A 24,360-nucleotide genomic window follows, 5' to 3' on the forward strand; every position below is an offset into this window, starting at 1 on the left:
TTCATGTGGAACCCAGTTTCCCACTTTCTGGATCATTACGATGGATTTTAAATGCTTACTAACAGTTGATTCATCAACATTTAGAGTTGTTACAACTGTTTAAATGTCTGAGATGAATCTCCTTTCAGTAGTGCCTCTAAGTCTCCATCTTCAAACTTTTATCGGCTGACCAGGACGCACTTTGTGGCTCAAGTCAAAATCATTGTGTTTGAATTGTCGAAACCACTCTCTACACGTTATTGCCGATAGAGCATGCTCTCCATACGCCTCCACTGGCAAACGATAACTTTCTGCAGCAGATTTCTTAAGATGCAAGCAGAAGAGTAGCGCTTCCCGCAAATGTTATTTTTCAGATACAAAGCCCGCCATGTTCAAGACAGAAAATAAATGTTCTTTTTACTTCACTCGAATGTCAAATAGTGCTCTGATAGCCTAAAAATAGCATTTTCAAATAGGTATCCTGTCACAGTTCACTGTGCTACAATAGCACAACTACTGCCCTACGTTCATCAACAGCGAGAATTAACTCAAGCACCTAATAGATTATTGTAAAAAAAAATAATAAATAAATAAATCGGAGGCATGCTTGACAATTGTGAAAGTTCTAAGGTTTTCCTAGAGAATATTGAAACCAAATTGGGTGTTCTAATGGAACATAAACAAATCTTAGGTGTGTTAGACGGCTGTGAGAAAAGTAATATTGGGCATTTTATTCGATTGTGTGAAAAACCTAAAGATACGCTATCTGGTTGTGAAATAGAAACTTACACATGATAGTCGATTGTGAAAACTCTCGGAAATTGTAATGTGGTTTGAAACAAAAATATGATTCTGGTCTGTTGTAGTAGAATCTTTACCTATCAGACTGTTGTGAAAAGACATTGGAGATTCTATCTATGGAGAAAAAATCTTAGATATGCTACTTGGTTGTGACGAAAATTAGGCGTTCTAATCAATTATGAAAAATTTTAGGCATACTAGCCGATTATAAGGAAAAATTAGTATGCTAGAGGGCTGTGAAAATCATATTTAGCATGCTAGTCGGTTGTAAAAGGAAATATTTTTATTAGTAATTGTTTCCTGGTCACTTGGATATAAGGTGATTTAGTACATAAACTCTGAACACTGGTGAAAATCGCCATTTTCGATCTCAAGCCTTGTAAATTTTGGCGGACATTGTTCTCTTGGAGTTCTCCAGTTTCTTTCTACATTCTCACTTCTTCAATTAATCAATCAGTTACATTTATTATGCATTCTCTTTAGAACTTAACCATGAAATGTTCAAGATGTCATAGCATTTGCTGTATATTCACTGAACTTTATTATTTGACCAGGGGACAAGGTGGTTTAGTGGTAGAGGGCTTACCTCTGGTGCGTGGGGTCCGTGGTTCGATTCCGGCCATGTAAGTTTGTGATGGACAACATCGTGTCCATGGGATTTCATGGAATATACACTTTCCTCCCACTTTCTCATTCCACCAATGGAAGCATCATCAGACACTTGCTTTAATCATCGTCTCACTGAACCTAACAAGCATAATCGTAGGATGTTAAATTGAAAAAATTCATTTTTTTTTTCGTTATTTGAAAAGCTCGGGCGAACATAATGATATGTCACATTTTGTAACTTTCAAGAATACTAGAAACGAAAGTTGACCATTCCCATGCAATTCAATGCAATGACACATACCAAACAAGCTCCCTCTGTCATCTGCAAGTACATTTTTGAAACTAAACAACCTACATACTCTTCTGTGGTTCTATCAGAACACATTACACCTAATAACTGAATTTAACCGAAACTGACGCTTGACGTTTGTCCAAGTTCCTCATTTATACATTTCGATTTCCCTCTCATTCTTTTAATTCGTTTGATGTATTTTTGCCTTTAGTTTTTCAAGTATAATATGATTTCTTGTTTTTCGTAATTGCAATTAATTTGGATTTTCTTTTGTTTTCGCCTATTACTTTTTCCATTTCAGTTATTTTCGTCCTTTCTTTATTATAATTTTATTTATTTATTTTCCTTTTGTTGCTTTATTCTAATAATTCGTTTCGTATTTCACAGTTATTTTCCTCTATGACTATTATTACCTTTACATTGTTTTACTTTTTTTATTTATAATAGTATACCCTACGTTACCATTAGATTTCGTATCCATTCAATTGTAGTGCAGATTAAGTTATATTTAATTGTTTTTTTTTTAATTTTCTTCTGGGTTGATTGATTTAAATGAAGTTGTATTTTCAACGAACTTAAAGAGTTCGTTACTGATTTCTCTATGTTTGTGTGTGTGTGTGTGTCTGTCTGTCTGTCTGTTATTTGCGATTTTTTTTTTCAATTTTGAGCACTGCGTTCGATAGAGCATCAAAACCTATCAGATAAAATGATTATTTTTTTTTTCGCGTCACTCTTACCATTCCCGAGATATTGGCCAAAAAATGGCCGATTTCCAAAAAATTAAGGACCCATATCTCGGGAACCTAAGTCATAGAGAGATCATATTGGTGTTGATCAACATCTAAAAGGATGGTAAACATTTTGGTACCAAACAATAATCGGTGGCCACTGTCCAACTGGTCAGTGGTTTGGCCAGTGGCCACCAATTAATATTGGTACGAAAATGTTTAACATTCTATTAAAGATTGACTATCACCAATATCATCTCTCTATGACTTATTATTCCCGTGATATTGAAACAAGTGGCCAATTTCTACATATTTAACGAGTCATAGCTCGGGAACCGTAAGTTGTAGAGAAATGATATTGATGTAGATCAATACCTAAGAGAATGGTAAATATTTTGGTACGAAATAGTAACCGGTGGCCATTGATTAACTGTCTACTGGGAAAATGGCCACTGTTCCCCAGATATTGGCCAACAAGTTCGAATTTCTAGATATTTAAGCAGCCATATCACGAGAACTGTGAGTCATGGAGAGATTATATTTTGCTAATTTTTGAGAGAAAGAGAAGAAGGTGAGGATAAAAAGATTTACTTTCACATCTACGAACAACGACAGTTATCCTTCCCGCTCCATATCTCCATTCTTTTTAAGTTCGTTCTGACAATGCTCTTGAAGCATTCTCAACTGGTTATATACGTGTAATGAATTACAAGAAATGAGGGGTTATAGAATTGCAATGTTTCCACTCTGTTTTGTATTCTAGCACTCTTACGGTGATTGTCAAACTATTTTTCAATGAAGACAGCGCATGATATCACAGGATAAAGATTTTCTGTTAGTGTAATGGAGGTACTGTTGTAACACAAGTTCAATTGTTTAGTTGCCAGGTTTTAGAAGCATGTCTTTTGATGATTAATTTCGATGAATATACTTGACATAAGATGTACAAGTTTAGTATAAGGGTTAGTGTTAAGCGTCATAACAACGACGTAATTGTTCACGCTCTTGTCAAAACTTGCTTATACTAAAATAAAAAAATAATGGCTGTGGTAGTGGGTTTAGGTGCCAGTTCACTTAGCAGATATCCCACAGGCTTGGGGTCCCTGGTTCGAACCCAGCTCGCGCCGTGTGAACTTTGTGGTGGACAAACGCCGTGCTCGTGGGTTTTCTCGGGGTTCTTTCCGTTTCTACCCACTTTCTTCATTCCACCATTGCATTCATTTCTCATAATCACCGTCTTTTTTAGCCTAACCGGCATAAGTGTGGGACGTAAACCTCAAAGATTTCATTTTTTTTTTCATTTGAATCATCCACTGTGTGTTGAGCTAGCATACTGCATGGCAATGCTCCAGCACACGCGGCTCTAATTGCCAAGCCTGCAGTGAAAATCAGTGGTTTTCAGGAGACTTATCACCCATTCTGCAGCCCAGATTTAGCACTGCAGCCTTCGTAACAATAGTCGTATGAGTTGGAGAATTGCTATGCAAGCCATTCATTCAAATGGCTCCTTGCGACGAACTGTCGTATTATACAGTTTAAACTGGTACACTATATTTTTCATAGATGGCACTATTTGCCATTATTACTATAGAGCAAAGAGTCATTGTCAGATCAGAAATATTTGGAAATACTCTCTTACTTATTGCGCCATATTATTCTGTTTCAATCATAGATGATTCGTGTTTTATATCCTCGGTATATTTTTTTGAGGGGCGGGCTTTTCTGTGACAGCAGTGAACATAAGTATCGAGGTCGTGTTCTGACTACGGCTATTGACGTTATTGAGATCTCATCGAACTGATTATAGTAACATAAGTACCAGATCATGATTGAGTTTTGAAGTGAGGTCTGTCGCAATAGCTCTATGATTCTTTGTGAAGATCGTCTTCAATGTTTGATCATTCCTCCAGGCTTCCATTTCGTCCACTATTTCTCGTCTTTTATTATGTCTTAACACGAATTTTGTGTGTCATCGTCACCTTCGATACGTTGTTCTTAAGAGTTCCCTTGTGGCAAAGCGGTTAGCATACGCGCCTTTGGCATGGGAGAGCCGAGCTCGATTCCCGTCGGCACCTTATGTGGTTTTGGTCTCACATTAAGCTGTATGTATATGTCTTGTATAGCCTCGCTGCTGAAATGGGCGCTAAACTTAAAAATAAAATCAAAATCAGCGTTGTTCTGGATAGGTCATACATTTTGAAGTACAAACATCTGGCCTCTTTCGTACATGAATCCGGGGGGGTCACGGTGGCTCATTGGTAGAGCACTTACCTGTGGTGCGTGGGGTCTCTGGTTCGTTCCCCGGCCAAGTAAGTTTGTGGTGGACAACATCGTGGCTGTGGGTTTTCTTGGGGTACTCCCGTTTCCTCCCACATTCTCATTCCGCCAATGCTTTAATCATTATTCACTTGCCTTAATCACTCGACTCCCTTAGCCTAAAGGGCATAATTGTGGGACATTAAACTGAAAGATTTCATACATGAATCCGTATTACACCAACCCAGATACTACTGAAAATTATTCAACTTAGCACTAAAAATGAACAGTTGTGGTGAACGAACTTATTGTTGTCGTTCTCCTTTGTTGAAATTTAGGCTGACCATAGGTAAGGCTGCCAGGTCAAAGCAGAGGTCTGAATTCATGGGCCGTGTCTCTCAGTGACACTTTGAAGAGGCTTATTGCGTTATCTGGTCAAAGTGTGGATGACCTTGACGTCCTCTTTTAGCACGAATGATACATGAAACATCGACCTACAGTTTAATGCGGAATTTCGACCACCGCACTGTTTTCAAAATTCAATACTTTCGCACCTGAGATTTCCTGCACTGAAGCGCACGCATAGCCACTAGTTCACGAGTAAGAGCGCGACTATACAAGGCAAAACGTAATTTCATAAAGATCGCGTTTTGAATCCATTGTATTGCCATTATTTTGATTGCTATCCGTGCGTATATATCCTCCCCATGTATAAATATGATATATATGGATGTTGTAGGTGAGTTTGTGTTCTATCAGCTTAACATAAGAACCAAGTTTATTTTTCTGGTAATAAGGAATGTATGTGAAAAGAAAACACATTAGAGACACATAAATATAACAGGAACATACGTTTATTTGTGAACTGAGCATTAAATACAAGCTAAGTTTGACAAAGAGTTTCCTAGCACCCCTTTTGTCGTGTGTGAACCACATGGATTTGAAGTATGTAATCTACCAGAAAGAAAGAAGACAACGTATAAACCTGAAGAATAACACTGAGATATGAAAAAACACAGAGGTGGCAATTTACCATATGGAAGACAAAAATACCTTACACAATCAAATAAAAACATTGTCATATGTATTTAAAAAAACTCACTGCTGAGTGTATTTCGTAAACACAATTTTACGCAGTATTTCTAAGGTTTATTTTCTTTAACATAGTCTTCAAGAATGATAATTACACATTATACTAGAATATAATTTCTTTGGTGTTAAATTAAAAAGTGCTTTAGTACTTGCGAAGGTTAACTAAAACTGATATATACTGTAGAATTATGAGCCAAACCCAAATTCACACTTACAAGCAAACCTATGAAGCATGTGTTAAAATTACACACTATTAATTTTATTACTTGGCACATATTACATGCTTCACTATAGTCCAACTTTTTTTTCCACACTATAATATCAAAATACCTTACAAATATGTAAAATTGGCTCTTACCAAAATTTTATAAAAAAGATAATTTAGCTTCTTTTTAAGCCTGTCTTCCTTGGGACGCCATTTAAAATTAAAATTAAAATTACGGTGCATTTTTGAATCTCCAACTTGGCCCCATCAGAATTTATCAACACTAAATTAATTAGCAGTTGGCATATTGATGTTTGCTTAATTGAAGGTGAGGGGGAAGCTGGCAACGTAATTTGTACAGCTATTGGGTAAAATTCTACTGGCTACAATTACTAGGGATCAAATCAGCTTTTACAAATGTACAGTCATTGATTTGATTAGTACGAGCTTTCTTTTATCACAAAAACTTGGCACATCAAATCGATTTTGCAATAAATGCTTTTTGATTAAACTTTTTCTACATTTTTTTTTTTAAAATGATAATAATGCTAAAGGAATGCATAGTGAATACGGTTTACTTTCAAGTGTTTGTATTGAATCAAAACTTTCCATAGATTACAGCATTAATTATATAATATTGAAATTGTATCTAGTAACAACTCGTTAAGTTTGACATGCATTATTTTTTTCAACTCTACCATACATAGAGAAAGATAACATTATTTTTCTCACATGTTCACAACCAAACGCAACCTTAAAGTTGTTTATTTCCTACATTTACGTGGAGGAATATGTAATACAGCGGACCTTGGTTTAGTATATTGCACCAATACAATGTTATTCTAAAATGTCAAAGCTATACCTAAAATAATGATGCAATAGATAATAACACTGGAATTCCGACTCACTAACATCTTGGATGACATTATCATCATACCCATTCTGGACCTTTAGTTATTGACTTCCGTATAAAATATTATACGTGTACTTACTGTGTAACTGGAACTTATCTTTATATAATATACAAGTAAATGTGAGTACAAAATCGACGCTAGTTAAATTACCTTTTTTTAATAAAAGAGACTCAAGTAACAATATGAAACTTTGGAATTGGAAGTTATGCACAGACTTTTATATTAAAAAAAAACTTAATTTGGAGTTTGCATCTTGTAACCGCAAAATTTGAAGAACAAACATGGTTTGCCACCCGCGGTACTATTCTGATATTTTTCTGCCACAGTTGATGAAAGACTGAGAATCTATTTGTTTGTTAGCAAACACTCACCCAGTTTAGTTTACAGCTATAAGCTCCTAGCTTCTACGGATGACTTTTAATTTTTAAACTAATTCATTACGGTACATTTTTTTTTCGACTAGCTTATGTCATTTCTTCGTAACATTTTAATACCCATCTAAGAATATATTCTTATAAATGTTCACAGAAAGGCTTGGATAGCTAAGGAATGTACTTAAAAGTTTGCCATTCTCTGAAATGTAAGTAAACAACTTTCAACAAATGAAGCATGCCACTTGCTTTTCCATACACCTGGGCCGTGAAAACGGACTAGATACATCTCAACGTGTAACCAGCTGAACACTACTAACGGTTGAGGTAAAATTTAATTTCAATGAATAAAACTGAAGATTTGTATGTAAAGTTATGAATAATCCAGCACAAGGAGTAAAATTAACGCATTGAAAGAGAGTCTTTATAAAAAGTTTTTTTTTTCTCAGTCAAACGTTTTAATTGAATAGCATACATGTAACTGGTTTGGTGGGGTGTCCAAAAACCCACATCAGTTAGATAAGAACTATTTCAAAGTGTGCGTCCTAGAAATCTCCATTTCATATTTATGGTATTAGGAAAAAAAGTCATATAAGAAGGAAAATTCGGTGTATATAAACCAGTACTTGATTTCTTTGTTTATTACGCAGAAGCAGAAACACTTTATTAATATGGCAAATGAAACAAAATGGTGAATATACAAAAATCGTTTTCTCCGTTTAGATATCAATTTATTCAAAATATCTGTACAAAAAAATTTGGCACTTAATTACAAATGATATAATTCGAAGTTGAAAACTTAGATAATGAATCTAGAAAGCTGAAAACATTGTTTTCCGGAAACTGTAATGTATTTTTTAACACTGATATATTTCTATACATTTAAAAAAACATCATAATATTTTGCTTTCATTAATGTGTAATCGCAGCTGTATTACTTCGAAATATTATCTTAGGATTTACATATATGGAATTAGTGGGAGAACATACTTTTTTATTTTAAAAGATCTACATTTTAAGATAATAAGTTTTGATTTGTGAATAAAATACATTTTAATGTTACTATACATACACAACATTTACTTTTAAAAAAATCATAAACTTTTATCCAAGCACCATTAAAACATTGGATTTGATTTAGGCATTAGCTCAAAATATTATACCGAGAACTGCAATGAATTATCAAATGTCGCCTTGTGTTTAAAAGAAACATTACCTATTTTATACTAATTATTACAAACGTTAATGATGTATATTGCTAACTTTAATTAAAAATTTATTCTTATGTTGTAAAATTACTATATATGTATGGATTCTACAGTTCGTTGAAACACACAAAGTGATTTTGTGAAACACAATGGAAAATTTCTTTTCAAAACGGTAATTTGTATGTAAAACTCCCCACCTAATATCCAAAACACACTATTACAATAAAAAATACAAATATACATCTCTAAACATTATATTATTATCTATATATTTACAAATGATTGTCACAAATAACAGTATAAAAAAAGAATATTTACGACCACTGATTTAATGTATTGATATTTAATTGGCAATGCAGTTAAATACAAATGTTGAGAGAGTGAATTACTTTTTAGTGGTTGAAATGGAAGAGTGAAATATTAGCAAGATTAATTTATATTTTAAGAATAATTATAAGAAAGCTTTGATGATGTCAAATGTAAACATATTTCACTGGTTCCTTCATAATATATATTTTCTAAATTAGAGATAGCAGATATTTCTGTAACCAAATTGAACGTATTACTGAAGTTTTCTTTTTTCAAAAAGACACTTATTTTTTCTATAATTCCGAGCATCAATTTAATCATAAATCTTTAAAGAAACTGTTATTTACAATGATTAATTGTGTTCTTTATTTTTGTCAATTTGAATCAATTCCGATTTCTTCATTGAAAATAACCTGTGCTAATTTTGGGATTTTTTAAAACACAAGTATTGCTATTATCGAACATTTCAAAAATGATCGCGAAATATTTACACATATCTATTAAGACAAATGCACTAAATTACGTACTGTATGAAAATTTGACCTTTGAATCCATTTTGTCAAAATACTCGAACAATTGTACATTATGATGGAAGTTTCTCACAAATTTCATTATATTTCGCTTTGTACTGAAGTTTTTTTGTTGTTCACATTTGATGATGAAAAAGTAGACTTAAGTTCTTCTTCGTGTATGTATCGGGAGTTTATGGGGATTCAACTGTTATTGGTGTTGTTACAGTAATTACTACATCTCTCTTGTTATTGCCTCAAAATATAAATATTGTTTCTAAAAAATAAAATATTACATAATAAAAGATGCACCACTTCTCAGATATCAAAGAACAAAATCAAAACATGAGATGTTCAGGTTTACAAATATTGCCACGTCTCTGTTAATATTGCACTACACTTACTTTTTATTTTTAATTTTTACTTTTTACAATAAGGGCTTTCTTTATATAGTAAAAGAGGTGCTGGAAAACATCTTTGGTCTACACCATACAAACTAGAAATAAACTCTTTCATAGAGAAGCGCGGGGAAAAAGTATTTCCCGCCACAATTTCTTAATGAATCTACGTACTTCAACAAGAGATAAAAGCACAAAATGAAGGTAATTGGCATACAGCAAAAATTTCATTGTCAAGATTAAAAATGTAATGAAACACAAGCAGCTACTTTTTTTGTTTTTTGCTTCATTTTTTTTAGCAATTGAAAAATTATACAGCAATTAAAGGAATAAAAAGCTATTTTAAGATTTTCTCAGTCACTGACAAAGTTGCGTAGTCGACTACCATTTGACGTTTTCTTAAAACAATCATTCTTTTTCGCTCTCTCTCTTTCTCTCTCTTACTCATTCATATAATCTCTCTCTCTTTCTCTCTCTCTCTCTTTTCTTTAAACTCATATCCTCAACGTTTCACTTAAGCACTATTTCAATTTGTTACGTGTTTTTTGGAAGATTTTATTACTTCATAATGCTTCACAGAAACATGTGTACGTAGCAGATAAAAGTAAAACAATCATAATATAATAAAACTTATAATAAAAACACTTAAGATTTTTTTCAAATTACAAGAAATATTTTGTTTTGAAAAAAGAACGAATATAAAAACATGATAAAGCAATTATATATATATAATATATATATTTTTTTTTGAGTTGAATTGTACCTTATTTTTTAATTCATTCTCTTTTTTCTCGAAAAAACATTGAAAGCATCAATTTTCTTTTTTACGATTTTGTCGTCCGACTAAATTTACAAACATAGGTACTTAAAGGTGCTAAAAGTAGCACAAAAATGTACAAGTATCTTGATACTATTTTACACGTCTCGTTTTATTTTTTTATCTCATTGTAAGTAAGCCCGCTGTACAAAATGCTACAAACTACGTGACTATTTTTTGTAACGAGTTTTTTCTTACTTCTCCAAAAAATGGAAGAGGATAGGAGTTGTTTTTTTTTCTTATGGAGATGAGGTCAAAAATACAAATAGAACTTGGGGAAGAAACAAATCTACAAACAAGAAATATTTTTTTATCTACACAAAAAATGACAACAATATTTCGTTTCTGTGTGATATTGTTTTCTTTTATACACAAGTTTAGCCTTGTACTTGGTCGTTGCATGCTTTATTTATATATATATTTTTTTTTATTTTTACTATAGTTAAATAAGGAAAAATGTGTTCTAATAGTCAAGGTCACTTTCAAAACCCTTCTCCCTTAGCGGATTCCACTCTTGAAATGAAGAAAACCAGTCACATACCAAAACATGTTTCCTCCGTATACATGAAAACAGGAGCATACAAGTGCAACAAGTGCACAATATATGAGCACATATATCACCGAAGCATTAAAGGAAGATATATCTATATCAGTCTTTTTACCTTTTCTTAAACATTAATTCTCACTGTCGTTTGCTTGTACTCCGTTCTTGATCCTCATTGGACGAAGAAATCACGTCAGTTATATATAGTTTCCTTACACACTAAAGCTTTTTTTTTTTGTTCTTAAAATTTGGGAAAAATGCTACTGGCAACACGAAGAACTTTACAAAAAATGCCCTATATTTTGATGTAAAACGTAAAGAGTGTCTTTAGTATGTGTACATAATCCCTCTGGTATAATTCATTGTTCGCATCACATACATATACTTTTTAAAATCACGCATACCCATTGTTTCTCAAAATCGTTTACGTTTATCTTATTAACTTTTACGTCATCCAATGAAAAAAAAACTTATCTCATGCAAACAATTATCAGCACTTTTTAATCATATGCACGAGGGTAATTTACAATATTCAATGTACACAGTTATGCTTGCAGCAGACGACCAAACCACAGGCACACTAACAATTATACCGGAAGAAGTACAAAAAAGAAAAGAGAACAACCAACATTCACATCTTCAATTGATTAGTCACTTACGTCTTTTGTTGTGTATTTTTCCTTATTTTCTCACAAAAATAAAGACGAAATACGTGACAGCTAGGGAAGCAATTTAATAGGAAGAAAAAGCACAATTACGTTCGATGTAGGCGCAATAAGCATAACTGACACTCACTTCAACAGCTTTTGTACGTATTTCTTATAAAGACTCGCGTTATGTGGTCTTCTTCCTTGCACTGGTTCAGGAAATAAAGTATCGATGCGACGAATATATGTCCTCAGATTTACAATCACGTACAAACACCAAAGGGTGTAAACTGAAGAGATGAAATGCTGGGAAAAGACGTTTAACAGGAAAACTGAGGATGTGTAATAGTAACTTGTAGTAACAAGAGTAAAATTAAACGTTAAAACTACTAAAGAAACTGGCCCCAATTGATTTCTTTCAGCTTTGGCAGTGATCGTGGAAACACCTGCATGTTCCCGTCACACATGGCGCTTCATATGCAACGCCAAGTGATCTGACCTTGAGAAACATCTGTCGCAGTGACGGCACTTGAATGGCTTGGCTCCGGTGTGCTTCCGGTAGTGACGAGTCAGCTCATCTGATCTGGCGAAGCGCCATTCACAGCCCTCCCACGAGCACTTGTATGGTTTTTCCCCTGAAAAGATAAAGGCAAGAATCAAACAGTTAGTCATTGTTTCCAAAGGGAAACATACAGTAAATTACACAAACAATAACATTAAATTTCATATAGTTAAAAGTATCTTTTAAAAATAAAATAACACTTATTTTTTTATATGTGCACTTCACAAAATACCCTTGGTAAAATTAACGAAATCAAAGCACTAGAGACAATAGATTTCTGTTATCTTCACAAAATCATTGCATAATTTAAAGAATTAAAAAGAAAAGCTCTAAGTAAGTTCAAAAATTACTTTAAACTTCTTTCAGTTTGTCTAAAAGAAAATCCCTTCTATGTTATTTATTTTCGTTTTCTACTTTTTGGTTCATGGACAACAAGAATTTCGAAATGGAAATCTCACCTTTAACATTCGTCTCTGAAATATATTTATGTAGAATATAAGGCTGACTTTTCATTTATGATTTCATTTATTTGATTTCTGACTGCTCGAAAGTTAACTTAAATTTTCAGTTTTCCTGTTTTAGTAGAAGAATAAGATCGGGGATAAATCCTGATTTAAGGACACTAAGTCCAAACCCAGAAACAGTGTCTTGGTATGTCCGGCAGCTTTTGCTTTATGGTTATCACTACCGTAACTGGGCGTTTTAATAGATCTCTATCACTTCAGATTTCAGTAGAATAATAAAACTAGTACTAATAAAACTAGTAATAATAAAACTAGATGCTCTAATCAAAACCCAAGAAAATATACAAATAGTATGTTAAAACTGGTGACTTGATCTTGTATTCAACCTATGAACTATTTGGGTTGTAGCACAGATGAAGACCGATATGTGGTTTCTTGTGTAATGCTACACCTCGGCAGAATGAAATAAGGAAACTCCGTTGTCCAATCCTGAGTATTAGGAGTCGCATATTAGCTTGTATCTGAGTTTTCTTACAGATAGATAAGCATCCACCCACTGTCATTTAAAAATATTTTTTTCTTTAGATAATCACAAGTAATTTAATTTAAAATGATCTCTGTTTTTTAGTTTAACATTCCACAATATTCTGTTTAAGTTAGAGACGGGAGAATTCCACAGAAAAAAAACTACAGACACAATATGATTATCATAAACCTCACACGATCTGGAATTGAACCAACTACTCCCTACGCCAGAATTAAGCGTTATACCACTGAGTCACTGTGTATCTAATTTCATTTATTGAAGTGGTATATCTGAAATATTATCTTTTGAAATATATCGTATTTACTCGAATATAAGCACCTCACTATTTTATTCAAAATGCAGGGCTAAGATTCTTGAGGGACTAATTGCAAAATACTTTTTCGGACAAGTAGTACACACTAGTAAATGTTATTCAATTGGTGTGCATAATAAATTTTAAACAATAACAACGATTTGACATTTTGACAATATAAAGTTCTATTGTTGATTTTTGTTTTTAATTTTCTGTTCAGAACACTGCATAGTATTAAATATAATACAGAAAGGAACTACCGGTCAACTCTATCTGGAAATATACTTCTAACGTGTCACTGGTTTAGCAACCAATGGCGAGCCATTGGTTTGGTAGTTGCGTGTATTTTCTACAGTGATCTTATGGGGGGTGCTTGGATCCATGTAATATACGAATTCTCAAAACTGATACTTTTTCATAAGGGCTGCCCATTTTTCGATACCAGGGATAAAAGATGCATAAATTATTGTTGTAGGTGGGAATCGAATCGGTATTCATGTTTATATCCAAGGCTTAGCATTTTATACACGGAATATAATTTATGATATACGCATAGAAAGAGCTCATATTATCGTCACAGCCGAATATTAAGCCTACATTCGCGTCAAAGCAGAATATTGCCTACATCAGCGTCACGGCCAAATAATGAGCCTACATCGGCGTCATTGCCGAATATTAAACTTACATTAGCGTCACGGCCGAATATGGAGCCCAAATTAGCGTCGCAGACGAATACTGAGCCTATATCGGCGTCACAGCTGAATAATGAGCCTACATCAGCGTCACGGACGAATATTGAGCCTACATTAGCGTCACAGCTGAATATTGAACATTTATTCCTATGAAGCCTACTGTACAGACAACAATTGTAAACAAGTTAGTTGATATAACGTTGAAACACATCACTGTATCGTGAGGGCAGGCGTAGCTACTCGGAAGGTGCTTGCTTCCTTTTCTCCCTCTGGTATCGCCATTGCAACGAACGCGGTATAGTTATTACGAACGTAACGATGTTGGTAATATAAGCGCCTTTGGCAGGGAAGACACGGGCTTCCAGCGGGAAGCTCGAGGGCTCGAATCCCACTTTAAGTTGTAGGTCCACGCCTCATATATCCTTGCTGCTGAAAGGGGCGCTAAACTCTCATTCAAAGCCAAATTCAAATTAGTTACAATCAATAAGGATAAGAACTTGTTTTGATAAAAGAAGACAGAGTAGAAACGTAAGAATTGTAAAAGGAATTCTTGTTCTAAAGTGATTACTCCTAACTTAACTTCATGCCATTCAATGTGGCCACAGAATCACCAAAAGTTTGAAAGGATTTTTTTTGGAAGACTCCCTCTTCCAGGGTTAACCAATCAACTTGCTAGACATGAAGTTCATCTTGAAGGCAACCGGGCTCAAAGAATAAATGCTACACCCCCTCCTTCCTCTCCCCCAGTCAATATCCGAAGCTCAACCTCAGCAACTTTCACGTCATTTTGCTTTCCGGCCTCCAGGGAACCATTAATAACAATGTGACATCACATCCGAAGTTCTGTGTCAGCGGATGACTAGTGACAGCATCCGGTCCGCGGAGTACAATCGATCACAAACCATTCCACGGAATCGCTCTCTATCCTACAGAAGTGTAATCCTCTGAACAATATCTTCAAGCAATCATCTTTTACTTTCATTTTCTGTCGACCCCTAATTCTAATTTGTTAATAACCGATCTTGTTTTGACAGTAAGCATGTCTGAAGCAGTAAATAAATTGTTGATTGAAAGACAATAAATAAATATGTTTACCAAGAACAAATTTCTCCTTTAAAAAGCAGTCAACTTGTTGTTTTCATGTAAGGAACAAAGCGAAAGGAGTGAAGATCAAATTTTGTATATCTAACAGTGGCGGTTCATGAGGGACGTCTTGTCGGTAAACAATTTAAATGGTATCGCTTCAAAACTAATGACAAAACTATATAATGGGCTAATTGCTGTATATACAAGAATTACAAGATGGGATCAAAAAATACGTGAATGATTTTCTTTAGCAGCAACTGCTGACGCTAAAAACATTTGATGTAATTTGTCCAATAGCCTAATCCGTAGAAGCAGCAGCGTCAAGTAAGAACACGTTCTGATTCGTCAGTCAGCGTCCAGACCCACTAGAGTGAGATTTTGTTTACTGTGTCTGTCGCGCATCAACAACGCATGAACATAAGGTTGTGTTTCAACTAGCAAAAAAGTGCCAAAGAAACCCGTGAAATGTTAAAATTAGTGTATGGAGATAATGCTGTAACTCTGAAGACTGTTTGCAAGTGGTATGAACGATTTAAAAGCGGTAATGAATCAGCAGAAGACGAGCAACGTTCAGAGCCTCCATTAACCTCAAAAAACAGAAGAAGACATGCAAAAAGTTGCAAACATTGTTCGTTAAAACAAGCGAATAACTATTCGCGCGCTTTCCAAACAACCAAATATCTCGTACGGGTCCCTACAGATAATTTTAACCACCGATTTGAAAATGAGAAAAGTGAGCTCGAAATTTGTTCCTCGACTTTTGACTGACAAACGGGAATTTCTGGCAGAAAAAGATTTTCCTATTTGTCCACGTCCATAGTAATCTCCAGGTATAACATGACGGAACTTCTTGGCTATTCCTCAAAAATTAAAACAGTGATTGAAGGAAAATATTTTGACACCATTCCTGACATTGTGAGAGGACCACAACAAAGTAGCTGAACAAATTTCCAAAAGAAGCCTTCCAGGAATTGTTTCCGTCATGGATTCAACGTTGGGATAAGTGCATTGTTAGCCAAGGACAGTGCATTGAAGGAGATTAAATCAAATTCCATGTAACCTTATTACTTTGCTTCTAATAAAATTATTCACCGTATGTTTTGATCACTTCATATGATATTAAGTATGGTTTCTTTCTTAGTTTCAAGCTATGAAAGTTTATTTCTTCACCTCTATGACTTTCCATGATTAATCTCTTGCAACGATACTGGACAGCAATGTCGAATCATTAAACGTTATTTTCCCCAGTTCTCTGCTGATGCTAACACATGTATCCTTCTGATCCTATGTGAAAATTTTCGCCACGCATTTCACCGATACCTGCCGTGTTTCTAGATATTCAGTGACATGAGCCGATTGAATTGTTTAACTCCCCCATAGTACCACGGACAGTCAGTCGACGATCAGATCTCAAAAGATTAATGACCTGGGCAATATTCTTCTCGTTCCGACTCGTGGACGCGCGACCAGGTTGGGAATCAGGCTTCACATACATTCTTCCAGCTTGAAAACGTCGAAACCATTGAAAATCTGTTGTGCCATTCTATGTTACATCATCGAACAGTACTTTCATAATTTCTTACGACCCTGTAATGCTCTTACAAGTAGAAAACTAATAATAATAATAATAATAATAATAATAATAATAATAATAATAATAATAATAATAATAATAATAATAATAATTTGATATTTTCGATTATCCATTTCAAATCTTTCAGTTTAACATTCCACGGTTATGACCTTTAGGCTAAGGGAGACTAAAGACTAAGGCAAATGAATGTTAATGGAAGAAAACGTGGAATGAGAAAGTGGAGAAAACAGGGGTACTGCGAGAAAACCAACGGACATGATGTTGGTCACCATCCGGTATTGAATCAGGGACACCACATACCAGATGCAAGCGTTCTACCACTGAGCCACTCAATCATCCACTTTACAATTCGACTCGAATCATAAAACACGCTGCACGAAATTACGTTTTACTCAACGATGCCTGAATCCAGGTAAGCGATAACGCAGTGACGTTATCACTAGATGTTGTCACGTGTACATGGATTCCGAGTTACATTAATAGTTACGCAAAGCAAACTAGAAATTAAATACACGACTATTTTTTCTCTCCGTTGTTTTTTGAAAGTTGTTACAGCTTCTACGGTATGCCTTTGCCCTAAGAGGTCAACGAGTGCGTTTTCTTTGGTTTGATCGGTGATATAGGTCCCTGCCTCGGAAATAAATCCGAGTATAATAAGTGGTAGTTTGGATGCCCTTTTAGAAACTGGATTCCCTTTCATAAAATTTCCACTATGAATTTAACCATGTAAAATCGCAGTAAAATAACTAAACGCCTGAATGTTCCATTCAGAGGTACCTGAAGTATAAATTACAAGAAACTGAAGATGATAACTGAAAAGCGTGCTGCAAATAGACATAGAAAAGCACACTCGTGTACCTATTTTACTGGTAATATGTCAATGCTGATCCTGAATTAGATGAAAGTAATAAACAAATAATCACGGGAGAGTAATGGACAAATAATTGAGAAATATCCCGTGATTAAGTTGGAAGCAAAAAAAAAAAAAAAAAAAGAAAGAAAGAAAAGAAAGGAAAGAAACGAAATGAAGAAGAGTCGGCAACACAGTAGAAACTTCTTTGCTAATATTCTTTGCCAATCAAAGCGTGTTTTAGTTCCTTTAACGCTAACCCCTTCCACTTCTTGTTAATTCTACAAATTAAATTAAAGAATCTAGATTTCTAAAGTAAATAAGAATCCATGAGTTTCTTCAATAGCTTTTTTTTATCGATTTTGTAACAAGCAAAATGATTCGGCATTTTTTTCCAAAGTGATTCGGAAGATAATAGGAACCATAATAAGTAAGAACTATGAACTTTTTAATGAGCATTCATTTCGATAATTTAAGGGGTGGATATCTATAGTTTGCTTTTCATTAAGAATCTTCTGCTACATTTTATTCATTTCTTTGTTGTTGTTTTTTTAAATTCATACTCCTCATTTCTACGCATCAGTTCCAATCGTTCTATTTTTAGAAGAACAGAAAAAAGTAAAAGAACAGCAGATACTAAACAGAGTGTTAATTCAGCATATTGTCCCTTTCATGTGATGTAGTAAAATCACGTGAAAGGATAATTACTAGATTTAAAAGTTTCGCTCTATTTTTGTGCTTGTGCAGATTCATAATTCATATTTTTAAAAAAAAGAAAAGAAAGAAACAATATTTCACTCATTTTTACGTGTTCTCTGAGTATTTTAGTCACATTTTTTTAGCTATTGTGTTTTCATCAGGTTTGAGTTAGAATATTTTAAAACGCAGGACACTTGAAGAACGTAGCAATGAAAATGTCTTATGCAACTTATTTGTAGCTCAAAGTATGTTTAGAAAAGGATACACACACACACACATACACACACACACACACACACACACACACACACACACACACACACACATATATATATATATATATATATATATATATATATATATATATATATATATATATATGTATTATATGTATGTATGTATGTATGTATGTATGTATGTATGTATGTGTGTGTGTGTGTGTGTGTGTGTGTGTGTGTATGTGTTGTTCCGGAGAAGGGAAACAGGTCCAGAAACTCATTTTTTAGATTAAAGAAATAAAAGATTTTTAAAAAAACATTTTGTTAGTGGATTGTTCTCACAATATAATGTTATTTCTTAATATTTGACATATAAATATGACAATATTCTGTAGATAGAGTCAAATAGTATACACGGGAATATTAACAATTCACCGTTTTATTAAAATGTCTTATATAATTTTTGTACAAAGTTTCTAAGAATCTTTCTCCAAGCCCTTGATCACAAAAATGCTCCCAGTGTAGGTTAAGAATATTACTCTTCGGCATACGATGTTACTTTGGAGTTGAAAAGATATTTGTCTTTGCCCACAGCGGCTTCAGATGGGATAGGTTATACTCCGTAGCTCATAGCAGCCCCGGGAGTAGGTATTAAAGGAAGTCTCCGTAGCCCATGGCAGCCTCGGGAGAAAGTTTTGTAGATGAGCGATCAGCACAGGCACTGATAACTTCTTAGTTCTGTTGTCCTGGTTTAGAGCCATCCTCTTGGAGGGAGGACCTGTGGAGGGGTTGTCGGCTTTCTTCGTGGTTCTCCGTACACTCTTCGCTTTTTCCTGAAAGATACACCTTCTGTCGCCTGCCATTTCGTTTATAATCGTAAAAGCACGTATTTATAGTGAAACCGTGTGGCTTATGATACGTGTGGGTATACGAATCCATGTAATATTGAATAGCAACATTCTAATGTCAGCACAAGTCATTAACAAAGTAGGTTTAAAAAATTAGATGTCTGTATCTGAAAATTGAGATTTTAGACTTACTTCTTTTCTCCCAAACACCACAGACATTCCTAGTTTCCCTACATCTGTTGTACAGTACCCTGAGATTAAGTCGAAGTTTTGTCACAAAATGCGAAAACTAGATATTTTTAAGTGTTAAGAATTTTCATTAGTAAAAATAAGTGTTACACCTAAGCCGCCGTTCCCTGCAGGTTAATGTGTGCTTAATTAAAAGTTTCAATTGTTTACATTTACCAAATTTATTTATATATTTATTTACAGTTCTTTTCACCAACGATTCCAAATTACACATTGCATATTATGTTTATATGTAATCAGTCAAGGACTTAGTTGTACAGTAGAATCCCGCAGGTAGCAACATTTTTTTTCATCCGAGAGGTAACTAAATGTGCATATATATATATATATATATATATATATATATATATATATATATATATATATATATATATATTCGCTTTATTTTTACTTGTAGAACAGTCCTCTGTAGTTCGTATCATTCTTGGAACACCCAATATATATATCCGAGAGAAAGAGAGAGATAAATAATATTCCGTAATCATTTGGTTTAGATTTCATTTGAGTTTAGCGTTCAGTTCAGCAGTGAGACTCTATGAGACGAGAACCTACAGCTTAACGTTTAATCGTAATCATATGAGCTCCCGCTGGGAACCGAACCCGGGCCTCCAACACCACACGCACGTACACTATCCAAATAGTGACGAGGTACCTCATTCCTCAATCAAGTATCATTACAATTCGTAAACTTCGCAGTGGATACGAAATACTAAGTTCGGTTGACGAAATATTTTATTTTGATAGAATGACAATAAAACACAGACAAGGGCAGAGATTCTTTAAGAGTCAACATCAACTCTTGATAACCGAAAGAGATCCTGGAATTTATTTAGAAACTTAAATTAGATTTTCTTCGAGATAAATATATAGATTTTTTTAACATTTTAGAGTACCGAAGGAGTAACCACGTACAGATTTCGCTATATACAATTTCAAATACGAACTAAATAACATAAAATATTTCCTGTTCAGGGTACTACAAAAAGCAAATCTGAATCTATTGGACTGCACTTCCTTGTTTCAAATATACTGCAACTTTCAATCGTTTAACTTTCCTCCTGTGTACATAATACAACTACTTGTCCAACTTTTGAGAACTCTTCTTCCTCTTGAACCACACAATATGAGCTCAAGAAGTTGCCAGAAACTAGAAGCAGGCTATTGCGGTATGTTACTGGAAATTTTGCGGCTAAGATTCCTCCAGAAATGGTTTCCTCGGCGAAGTCTCCCTCCAGTATTGCATCGACCGCCTCCATCGACTGGCATCCGAGAAAGAAACCACATCCCGATCAATTTCGTCGTCCAGAACGCGCAGCACTCGGTGTCTTGATGCTGGACTAAACTGTCTCAACTTCCAGTACAGCTGATGCCGATAACAGGGTTGCCAACTACTTTGGATAATTTAGAGGCACTTCTCTTGTTTTACTCAAGTTTAACTACGTTCTTTTCACAAAGTTTTCTTTTGTTTACTCAAAAGCATATTAGGATAACATAATTACAGAAGTTATCCGTCCTACTTAGTACATTGTTCTACTAAACTCAATCCCCAGCTACTGCTAGTGGTTTAACATAACTAAGTTATCTTTCATTACTCATGTATGAGTAAGATATTTACTTACATTTCGCCAAGTCGCCTATTTCTAATAATAGACAATATGGAGATAAATGCTATGGAAAATTTACTTCAGTACATCATTTTTTTCAGTCTTCCTTTACTTTATACTTCGAGAAAGAACTTGGATTTTAAGCCCAATCTGCAGTAATATGCTGTTGTTTTAAATGCATCCACTTTATTTTCAATCACTGATATACAGTTAAATAAAACTATATGTTACTTTACGAAATCTAGTAATAGTAATGTAGTTATAGGGCGAAGCTAGTTAGTTTAGTGGTTATAGCGTTAAGACTTATACCGTGTGGTCCTGGGTTTAAATCCCGACCGGTGCATCCCAATTTTCGGCATCCACCCAGCGTCGTGATGCAAACTGAGGAGTCACGTGAATAAAATACGTGACGGCCACTGGGTCTAGAAAGCTCCTGTTAGAGATAGAGTTAGAGCGACGCAATATACTGACCACGTGTGGGTCGCTAGGATGGACGTAGTTGATCCGGTCACTAACAGATGGCGCTAGAGTGGCTCCGGCTCTGAAAGGGGTGTCACGCTAGTGGTTGGAGTTTGTTTACCAACCAAAACTGTTTAATGTATCTATAAAACTTGTACCCGAGTCCGTCCATCCGGGACACAAAAATCTCAAACACTGCTTGGTAAATCACCGTCAATTTTGGCCAGGATATACAGTAGAACTCGAAATTTAGAAATCGGGTTCCATGGAGGCGATAAAACCACTGGAAAATGTAGAAATTAATCATTTCTTGTTTCAATATTAATCATTACAGAGCAAAAACTGTAACAAACATCAAGAAGCGGTTTCCTGTAATGAATTAAATGTCTCCAAAGTACATTCACTGTCCTTCATTATCTCTCTACTAAAACCGGAAGCGACATAAACTCACTAGGACTTCCGGTTTTAATAATGATTTACACACAGCAAAACAATAAGAGATAGTGAGAAGCGTTTTTTAATTGACTTAGCGTCCCAAGAATAGGTATACTCTCTCTTAGTCCTGTGCTTAAACCGGAAGTAGCAGAAATCAACTACTTCCGGTTTAGAAGTTGATCACAATTGATTAAAACGGTAATAGATAACAAAAAGCAAATTTCTGCCATTAATTAAGAGTCGCAAGAATGTATTCAATCTCCAGTCAAACCTCTCTAGGTAGGCACCGTAGCTTAGTAATAGAGCGCTTGTCTCTAGTGTGTGGGGTCCCTAGTTCGATCTCTAGACAAGGACGTTTGTAATAGATAACATCATGTCTGTGGGTTTTCTCGAGGTACTCCTGTTTCCTCCCACTTTATCATTTCACTAATCCTTCCATCGTTTTCACTGGTCTTAATAATTGCTTCCCTTAGCCTAAATTGCATAGCCGTGGGACGTTAAACTGAAAGATTTCATATAATTCATTTTCAAATCCCTCTACTGCCACTTGCAGTTTGATTATCACTTGAGAAAATGTCACACCATACACACTCCTTTGCGTGATATAACTTCAGTCGTAGCTAATATAGTTATATTATGAAACATTAATTAAAAGTTGAATTTTAAGCCCGGTCTGCCGTAATATTTTATTGTTTTTAATGTATCCATTTTCTCTTTCGCTTATATAAGTTTGTACCAATCTTGCTGTTATTTTACGGAATTTACTAACAGTAATGCAGATAATGCAGTGAGATTTAGTTTAATTTAAATTTACGATTGTATAAATTTGCTTTCTAAAATGGTTTCAGTCACTTTTGTTATGAGAACCTCAATAACCTGAAGAAGATGAGAGAAAAATGACATTATATTAGTTATTAATGTACTGTCAAATTACTATTTGTGTCAACTGCTATAAATCTTGAAATGAATGGCTTAGAAGAAAACAGGCAAGTAAGTTCCTTATCACAGTGTATAAAGGAAGTATGTTTGGTTGCATACCTTATGGGCGTTATGCTGAACATTATGATCAAAATGCATACTTCTCACATATATGCATTTTTTCAATAATCGATCGAGTTTATATACTTACATTTTGATCATCACATTTAACCGTGACAAATTAGTTAAAACTGTTGCTTCAAAGTTTTTTTCTTTTATTATTATTTTCTTCATCTCGTAAAATCTTAAATACTATTTTCTTCAATCAGTTCATGATAAACAACCCAGATTGGTCTTCCTATAATAAATATGAACATTTATTTATTTATTTATCAACACAACAGGATGGTACCCAATTAGAGTGTTGAAATGTTACAATATATTTTTACAACAATTTTTTAAGTGCTTTACAGAACATTGTCTATATGTCAATTTTATAATTTTCTTTTCTTTTTTTGGACAACTTGTTGTAGACAGAACATACTCTCCAGATTTGTGACTTCAACATTATGTTGCTCCCAGACATTTTGCAATAGAGGAGACCTGTATTGTTAGTTCTAGTTATAATTGGAGGAACATGGAGGTTTAATGACGATATAGAGTTTGAAAAATCGAATTCATTTTGAACTATTTTTTTATTAATACGAGGTCGGCAATATTTCTCCTTTGTTCTAATAAGTAAATATTAAAATTGTCTACCAGTGTACTATGATTTCGAAGTGAGGGGTAAATTACAGTTATTTTGTATAAGACATTTTGATTTAACTTTTTTAGTTTGTTGACGATACTTTTGTTAAGATGGGTTCCAAATTACAACAGCATATTCCAACTTGGAGCGCACATATGAATAATACATTTTCAAGGGTGTTTCAATATTACTGAAGTCCTTATCTTTCTAATTATGAATCCTGACAATTTAAAAGCATCATAAGTAAGATTATCGATGTGTTTAATTAACGTTAATTTTGGATTAAAAGTAACACCTAAATATTTAATTGTATTAGGTCTGCCTAAAGAAATATTACCAAGCTCATATCATATTTAAAGGTATTTTTGTTTCTGCTGAACGATAATACGTTACACTTGTTTATGTTTATTACAAGT

The 24,360-nt window shown here is 34.2% G+C and overlaps 1 protein-coding gene across 1 annotated transcript in view; it reads right to left on the minus strand.

The window, feature by feature from the left end:
• Window positions 1-5,503: 5,503 nt before the first annotated feature.
• The window catches only part of LOC145674303 (uncharacterized), a 256,086-nt gene continuing 237,229 nt past the window's right edge, over window positions 5,504-24,360 (minus strand). The window contains exon 2 of the mRNA XM_081744169.1: window positions 5,504-12,314. Coding sequence (XP_081600295.1) covers window positions 12,139-12,314 — 176 coding nt within the window. The 3' untranslated portion in view covers window positions 5,504-12,138. The remainder of the gene's footprint in view (window positions 12,315-24,360) is intronic.

The sequence above is a fragment of the Thermobia domestica genome, chromosome 17 (genome assembly GCF_964235325.1).
Source record: "Thermobia domestica chromosome 17, izTheDome1.hap1.1, whole genome shotgun sequence".
NCBI classification, from domain to species: Eukaryota; Metazoa; Arthropoda; class Insecta; order Zygentoma; family Lepismatidae; genus Thermobia; species Thermobia domestica.